Genomic DNA, 9,076 nt, shown 5'->3' with positions numbered 1-9,076 from the left:
TTTTATTCTCTCAAATAATCAAGAGTTTTTAGAGCTTCAAAGTCTATATCTTTGTATTTATTGTATCCAAACTATTTTTGTTGTTCATTCATTACTTTTTTTGTTTATATCATTGTGTACTTCAAATTAGCAAACACCAAACCTTTGAGACGTTCTTAGAATTTGTAAAACACTTCAAAATTTTGTATTGTATGCTTGTAAGCTCAATGGGGATGATAACCCTTAAGAATGTGTTGAGTTAAGTTCTTGTAAAGTTTTGAGAAGCTTGCTTGTAACCTTTTTCATATAGTGGATTGAACTCCTTGGCAAGAGAGGCTAAGGGAGAGGACATAGGTGCCTAAGGAATGACCAAACCTTTATAAATTGCAGTGTTATCTTCTCTATCTTTATCTCTTATTTACTTTCAATTGTTGTGTTTAATTGTTTAGTAAAATTTGTGCTTATTGAATATTGTTTTTGAAAACGTCATTAAAAACCAATTCACCCTTCTCTTGATTTATTCCAAGTCTTTGAGCTAACATGTCCCTTATAGTATTCTTATATTTACACATTTAGGTCACTAAAATCATTATTGAAGTATTAAATTTATAGTAATAATTAGATCTTGATCACTTGTGAAATATTTTGATCCCATTTAAGAGGGTTATTTATTTTTATATTTAACCAATTGCTAAACTTAGCTAGATCAGTGATCTTTTCATTGATTTGAAATTTTTATGCTTACGCGCCTATATTCATGGAACTAGAAAGAGATATGTTGTAATAACAAAAAAATCAAGCAAGTGACATCATCGAGACAAGACAAAATTGTTTATTTATATATATATATTATTATTGCAATATACTTAATTATCATATAGCATTTGTTGATATGGACTTTACATGGACAGTTTCTTTTTTTGACGTATAAGATAATTTTTAAAACATTTCATTATAATGACACATAAGATATTTATTAATTTTAAATTATTTATAAAAAATCATATTTTAAAAATTATTAAATTATCTAAAATTTTAAAATTTAATCAAAAACCAATTTAAATTCTAATGAAAGTCATTTCTCATGTACATCACCTAATCTCAATTTAAATCACCTTTAAAATAATTTATCTTTTCCAATTTATTTGTACTTAAAATGATTATTTAAATTTATCAAAATTTTTAAAAATATTATTTAATATCTTTAATATTTTTTTATAAATAATTCTTGCATTATCTTCAATTTTAAAATATATTAATTATAAATAAAGATGATTTTAATAAATAATCCACCGGTTTTAAAAAATAGATTTAGATATATTTGAATTAAAATAAAATTTAAATTTAAATCAATATTTATCATAGACTTTTAATATTAATATTTTAAGAAAATGTAACAAAAAAATATATATAAATACCATAGCAACTTCACGAAAGCCCTCATTATTAATAGTTTTTAGTTATATGGCTTTCCTAATGTGTCACGAAGTATATGAGCTAAACGTATTTTTCTTACTATTAATTTAATCTTTCTTTTTATTAGTTTATTCTTGTTATAAGAACTAACATATTTTTTTGATAACAGGTACTATTTTACTAAACATACTATTTACTTCATCAGGTAAGATTTTTTTTTCCAAATCAGCTGTAACATTTTTTTTTCTATTTCTTAATTCATAATATCTTTTTTATTATGATTTAAAAACAACTAAGAAAATAAACTTAATAAATTTGTTTCATTTATTTATGCAAACAAAATTACAATACATAAATAAATGACAATAAGAAGAAAATCTGTGTTAAACAACTTTTAAACTCTAATAAATCATGTTTGTCACTTTGATGAAATTTCTTAAGTCTAAGTTATCAAGTAATTATTTGATTAAATATTTCTTTTTAGAGGATAAAGGTATTAAATACTAAAATTTAAATATTGGTATCTGATTAAATATTATCTATAGATAAAATTATTATTTAAATATATTTATGAATTAAAGTTTATCAAGATTTAAATGAAAAATCAATTATATATCACATATAATATTATATTACAATATACAAGAATACCTTATAAGATTTGCTCATGTGTAATCCTATGTGTACAATCTATTTTGATGACACATAAAATCGTTTTAAATATACGATCAAATAAACATTTTTTCATGATCACTTACTTGTACATATATTATAGTTTTAATATAATTTAGAGATTTTTTTTAAAATAAAAATTTCTAATAATATACATATATCTCTTTTGAATTTGAAAATTTCAATATCTTTATAGATTTCCTCATAATCTTTTAATATTTGGTATTCTTTTAAAAAATTCAAACAAATTAAAATCACTTATTGTATCCTCTATACTTTCAAAATTTTTTAATATTTCCTTGATTGAACTTATATTGATTATAGGTAAAATATGAAGTATGTATTTCCATGTCTAATAATCCTACACTTATATTATTTTTATTCAAATTCTTTTTTTAAGGCAAATTTCTTAATGTTTTTTTAATGGTTTGATTAATATTGCCAATTCTTTTTTGACTTAATCTTATTTTCTAACATTATTGTTTATTTTTAACTCTTTTTTTTTTGCTTCACATTTTCTAAATATTTTAATTACTTTTTTTTTTATCAAGATCACAATTTTAAAACACTAAAACAAAATTTTGAGATTTTTTTTTTGTTATGCCAAAAAAAATTATTAAATAAAAAATTGGTTTATATCATTTATAGATAATATATATGTATTTCATTCATTAAATTTTTTGTATTATGCTTTGAGTTTAACTTTGTGAAAATCTTGTTCTATGTGAAGATCTTATTTAGGTGCCAAATAATTGGTTAGTCATTAATCTTACTACTTATTTTTTTGGATATATGAAACTTCCCAATAATGGTGTTTAACATGCAAGGTTATATTTATTATAATATTTTATTAAATAAAAAGTGGGAAACAAAAATACAGTAAAGAGAATAATTATTGTTATTGCTACTATATTTAAATTTTTAAATATTTATCTTTTTAATTTTTATATTAACACATTTTTTCTCAAGTAAAAAAAGTGATAACATAAATTGTGTATATAAATATTAAGCCACAAAATATTTTTTTCCTAAAGGTATTGATAGTAAGTTTTGCTTAATCAATAAATATTTTTCAATTCAAGAATTTCTATATTATTTTTTATTGTTTTGTAATTTAAGTGGGTTTTTATATATTTTTGTAACTTGAGTAGGCCTCTTATATTTAATTATTGGTTTTGGAATCACATAGATTTAAAAGTGGAATCAAATATATTCCAAAGCAATTTCTTTTGGATACAAAGTAATTTTTTTATCTATTGATTACATAAATATTTTATTCTTAACTGATGTTTAATTGTTGACATATATTTTTATATAGTCCTTTTAGTTTATTTGTAGTAATAAATTTTAATTAATAATTTCACAAATTTAAAATATCTTAATTAATAAATAAATTTAATTTGTACATCGCATGGGTCACAAACTAATATATATATTTCAGAATAATTTAAGTTTGATAAGGTATAAATATATGCACTATTTCTTTTTTTTTTTAAATAGAGGTTTTTTTTTTTTTAAATGAGGTTTAAAATTCGAATCTCCTTATAAATTTTGAATTAATCTTATTCTACTTACTTTTTAAACCTAAATTTTTTATGTGAAACTAGAATTTGGCCTGGCTTCTTTGGCTCAATTATTTTTCATTAAAAATTTTCAATTTTTTTTATATATTTATGATTATTTTTAACATAAAAATATTAATAAAATTTTTAATTCACATATTAAATATAGCAAAAATATTCCAATTAAAAAAAATTTAATATACTACTTATCCAAGCAAAAATAAATTTTGGATCCTCTCATCACTTTTCATAAAAATATATAATTATTTTATTTAAGAAAATCTAGAAAAAAATGAAACTTTTAACTTAAAAAAAAATCCTTTTTAAAAAATATTTTATAAATAATTATTGTTTCATTATGTTTAATTTATATAATTAAAAATCATTTTTTCAATTTATTAGTTTTGGTTTTATTATTTTTTTCACCTTTTATAGTTTAGGTTTTATTATATTATATTGTTTTTACTTTTTTAGTTTAGGTTTTGTTATATTTTTAGTATTTTATATTTAATGATAAGTACATCCAAAGAAAAAGAAACTTTGGATGTTCTCAATACTTTTTCATAAGTATCCTCTCAACACTTTTAGACATTTTCTAGTTTGCACTTCAAGATTTCAACCTTAAAACCTAAACTAAAAAACTCAACCTGAAACTCAACACACAAAAACCAATCTTAAACCCACAGCTCACAAATGAATAAATTATTCTAGAGTTTTGGCCTACAAAAATTTAACATAAACCTACAACTTAACCTACTTTCAAAATCCAAAAAATTGAAATGAAAATATGTCATTAAGATGAATTTAGTTAGTACATAAGATTATGATAAGATAAAATAAGATGATATTATAAATATGATTAAATTAAATAATATAATCCTATTATATATTTGATAAGTACAAATATTAGAATAAGATAATTTATTTATTAATCAAAATTATTTTCTTAAAAATTTATATAATTTAAATTATTTATATAATTTTTAAAAGTATAATAGGACATATAAATTTAATTTCATGGATTTAAAAATAATTCTTTATACTTTGAAAGGATTGAATCATTCTATACCAAAAAAATATTAATTCTTCTTGTAATCTTATCATTTTCTTTAAATACAAACTAAATATAATATATAATGATTATCATTCTATCTTCTCTATCATCTTATTCACCAAACACAACCTTAATCCCTTAAGGATTTTTTTAATATAGAAGAGTATAGATGTTATTTTCTTTTTATATATAAAGTCCATCAATATATAATACACTGGTTTTTAGATGTAATTTGCTTTTTGTTTTCGAAAAAAAAAAGAAAAAGAAAATTTGGGCTTTACCTGTAACCGTTGGGTTACAGCAAGACAGCAAACAGATCAAAGCTTTAGTTCATATTGGGCTGGAAAAAATCAACGGCCCAAGTGGATCATTGATTGCCACCCCTAAATGACAAACAAAACCCTAGGGAACACCTTCTCCACCCACTTACCGAAGTCGCAGAGTCTGGTTCTCGCCAAATCTACTAGTCTCACCGTGTTCCGGAATGTTGGGTTTACGAAGTTCAGTTGGAGTAATCTCCGATATCAGTAACCGGCTCGTCCAAACCATAACGGTGAGTGTTATTCCTTAATTTTCTTTACGCAAAATGTCTACAATTTTTAGAATTTTATGATCCTATTCCTGTGTTGATGCCTCGTGCCAAGGTTTATGATTATATTATTTTCAGAGCTAGAGATTTCGTTACTCATCATGTGCTTCTGGGTTAATGACTGTGTCTGTTAGTCTTTTGTGTCTATTAACTGTTTAATTAAGTAAATATCAGAGGTGGGTTTAGCAGACAAATTTTCTTTGAAGTTGTAAATTAGATTTCGGTATAACGTTTTAAAATTTTTATATCATTAAATGGTGTTACTGTTGACTTTGATTTCTATTTTCTTTCCCTTCAAGTTGGTCTGGAACAAACTGATAGGATCCTATGCTAATGTGCGATAGTTCAACTGGGATGAGTTCAGTTTGATAGTTGAAGTCAGGCTTTTATTTGTTTTCAGAAAATGAACATTTATGTATTCCTGATACCAACTGGAAACTGTGGGCATATTTATTTATTTATTTTTTTTGTTTGCAGTTTCGTGGAATAAAAGTGCAAGGCATTCGTGTGGGAGGAGCTGAAATTCCTGACCACAAGCGCCTTGCCGTTTCTCTTCAGAGCATCTTTGGAATTGGCCATAACAGAGCTCGCCAGATCTTAAGTGAGCTCAATATAGAAAACAAACTCACTAATGAGTTAACTGCAAGAGAACTCGTGGCTCTTCGTGAGCATGTCTCTAACACATACGTCATTGGAGAAGATTTGGTATTAAACTTCTTTCCCTACACTACTTCCTTGCTCAAGAAACTTACTTTCTCTAATATACTTCATTTCTTGGCTAATTTAGAGGCGATGTGTCATTGCGGACATAAGCAGATTGAAGGGTCTTCAGTGCTACAGAGGGATTAGGCATGAGGATAAATTGCCTTGCAGAGGACAGCGCACAAAAACCAATTCTCGAACTGCAAAAAAGGGTCTAAATGCTGGTAGAGAAGGACACAGAGCGCCTCGTAACTAGGTCTAATTTCTTGCGTTTAGTTGTTACTTCTTTTGATAAGTTTTGATGTAGATTTGCTTGCGATACATATTTAATAAGCTTTGATGTAGATTTGCTTGTGATACATATTTAATCTTTCCCTCCCCTCCAATTAAATCCCATTTTCTTTTTCCTATCAATTAGGCTTCAACATAATTGGATCAGTTTCGTATTTGGGTGGAATGATGATGAAGAACCTCTACCATTTTTATGGAATTGTTAAAAAATGGATTTGATCTTGTATCATCTAGCATTGTTTATTGACTAAATGAGTTTTCTTTCGTTTTTTTTTCTATTAGGGAATTGTTGTAGGCCGTTTATGGCCATTGGTGGAAGTAATAGTAATTAGTTATTTTATGTTGAATTTTATATTAATGGGTTAGATGAAAGCCTAAGTCACGAATGGGTGTAACTGGCCTATGAGTGGCATTATGGTCATTGGATTTTTAGTCTGTGACTGACAGCACAAATAGCATGGCGGTTGCCAAACTGAGGCAATCTCGAGAATTCTAAAATTCATTCCGTCTCTTTCTTATTCTGTGTCGCCTTTCTCTTTCTGTTTCTGTTGCGATAACTGTTTCTGCTTATACCATCCTCCATTCTTGCCATTTGTGACCACCTTAGTGCTAGGTTTGGTAAAGGGTGCACATCAGTGGTATCAGTCGTGGAACAGGACACACGTACAGGAAATCATCTTGCAGCTAGAGAATTTTGTCCCCACCAACTCTTAAGTATATCTCTTGGATGGGGATCAACTAGAGAGGAAAGGGAAATTGGTGGTGGGTAAAGTACCTCAATTGAGGGAGGAGCTGATTCGGTATTTTCACAACAGTCCCACCGGGGGACACTCTAGGGTTCAGGCTACAATGAATAGACTTTTTAGTGTCCTATATTGGCAGGGCCAGAAGAAAGAGGTAAGAAGATATGTGAGGGAATGTATAGCTTGTCAACAGCATAAGGATGATCACGCTGCTAGTTCAGGCTTAATATAGCCCCTGCCTATACCTGATAGGATGTATGCTGACATTTCATTGGATTTTAATTTATAGAAGGATTACCAAAATCACAGAGCAAGGATGTGATTATGGTGGTGGTCGATTAGTTTAGCAAATATGCCTACTTTATTCCCTTCACACACCCATTTATTGCTTTGACAGTGGCCCGGGCTTTCATGGATAACGTTTACAAAATTCATGGGATGCCCAATAGCATTGTCTCTGATAGGGACAAGATATTCTTGAGCAATTTCTGGCATGAGTTGTTCAAGAGGCATGGTACAACTCTTTACCTCTATACAGCTCATAATCCACGAACCGACTGCCAAACTGAAGTGGTTAATCGGTGTCTAGAAATTTATTTAAGGTGCATGACTAGAGAGAAGCTTAGGGAATGGAGCCTTTGGTTATCACTGACTGAATGGTGGTACAACACCAACTATCATTCTGCCACTCGTACCACTCCATACGAGGTGGTCTATGGTCTATGGCCAACCTGCGCCTGTAAATCTTCCCTACTTGGCTGAAAATTCATTAGTTGCATCAGTAGACAGAAGCCTGCAAGCTAGAAAGGAGTCAAAATGCTGAAGTTTTATCTACAACGGACCCAAGTAAGGATGAAGAACATGGCTGATCGAAGGAGTGATTTGAGTTGGAAAATTGGATGTATGTCAAGTTACAACCTTACAGACAGAATTCTATTATTAATAGAAATTGCTTGAAGCTTTCTGCTAAATACTTTGGGCCTTTCCAGGTGATTGAAAAGGTTGGGAATGTGGTTCATACACTTCAGTTATCAAAAGGGTGAAAGGTGCACTGTGTCTTTTATGTTTCGCATCTGAAGAAGCATGTGGGAAATAGACACAACTTCCTATGGTCAGTGAGGATGGCGCAATTAGTAGATAACCCACGACAATCATTGAACGAAGGATTGGAAAGAAAGGTAGCAGAGCAATCACTGAGGTTTTGGTTCAATGGGTGAATACGTTTGCTAAAGATGCAACATGGGAGGTACTTTACGAGCTCCAATAGAAGTTTCAAAACTTCAATCCTTGAGGACGAGGATTGTTTACAGGATGAGAGTGTTGTTACAGGCCGCTCATGATCTTTGGTGGAAGTAATAATATTCTGTTATTTTATGTTGAATGTTATATTAATGGTTAGATGAAAACCCAAGTCATGAGTGGATGTAACTGGCCCATCAGTGGCATTATGATCATTTGATGTTTAGTCTGTTGCTGAGAGCACAAATAGCATGGCGGTTGCGTGGGTAATTCCGAGAACTCTAAAATTCATTCCGTCTCTCTTATTTTCTCTCCTGTCTCTTTGCTGTTTCTGTTCCGATAATCGTTTTTGCTCTTACCATCCTCCATTCTTGCTATCTGTGACCCCCTTAGTGCTAGGTTACTTAAAGGGTGCACATCAGGAAATAATTTTTTTTTCACGCAATATGTAATTGAAACAACAAGAGAGTTGAATTCTCTCTTCAATTCATCTAAGGGATCGGTCGTTCTAGGGCTCGTTAATTCTCTGTGCCAAAGATTTATCAGGGGATGAACTCATTACGATGCGTGAAAAAAGTCTCCAAGTATATGAATGATGGCGACTTAGCAATTGCCATTCTCCTGTTTTAAAAGCTGCAACTGTGAACATTCGTTACGAAAGCAATTTCAGTTTTTTACCTGGTATCGCAAAGGCGGTTTAATGCTCTTAATTTAAGGCGATTGAAGGAGATTCAATGCTACAGAGAGGTTCGCCATATTCAGGGACAGCACACCAAAAACAACTGTTGAGCTTTGAAGGGTAAGAGGGTCACTATTGCTGGAAAGAAGA

The 9,076-nt window shown here is 28.9% G+C and overlaps 1 protein-coding gene across 4 annotated transcripts; it reads left to right on the top strand.

The window, feature by feature from the left end:
- Nucleotides 1-5,076: 5,076 nt before the first annotated feature.
- On the top strand, nucleotides 5,077-8,526 carry LOC111312331 (Ribosomal protein S13/S18 family). Of its 4 annotated transcripts, XR_016344382.1 has the most exons (5): nucleotides 5,077-5,236; nucleotides 5,750-5,977; nucleotides 6,060-6,230; nucleotides 6,873-7,909; nucleotides 7,998-8,526. XR_016344382.1 is itself a non-coding variant. In XM_089765177.1 (4 exons), the coding sequence occupies exons 1-3, from the start codon at nucleotides 5,168-5,170 to the stop codon at nucleotides 6,228-6,230; spliced, it is 468 nt and encodes a 155-aa protein (XP_089621303.1). In that variant the 5' UTR covers nucleotides 5,077-5,167; the 3' UTR covers nucleotides 6,873-8,526. The 4 variants fall into 4 exon arrangements, 3 of the variants coding, with proteins under 3 accessions (XP_089621303.1, XP_022768238.2, XP_022768237.2); XM_089765177.1 differs by having other exon boundaries at nucleotides 6,873-8,526; XM_022912503.2 differs by lacking the exons at nucleotides 6,873-7,909; nucleotides 7,998-8,526 and adding an exon at nucleotides 6,393-6,617.
- Nucleotides 8,527-9,076: the final 550 nt, after the last annotated feature.

The sequence above is a fragment of the Durio zibethinus genome, chromosome 1 (genome assembly GCF_047325235.1).
Source record: "Durio zibethinus cultivar Kanyao isolate XHJ-2024 chromosome 1, ASM4732523v1, whole genome shotgun sequence".
NCBI lineage: Eukaryota > Viridiplantae > Streptophyta > Magnoliopsida > Malvales > Malvaceae > Durio > Durio zibethinus.
This window is presented reverse-complemented; position numbering and strand designations above follow the sequence as displayed.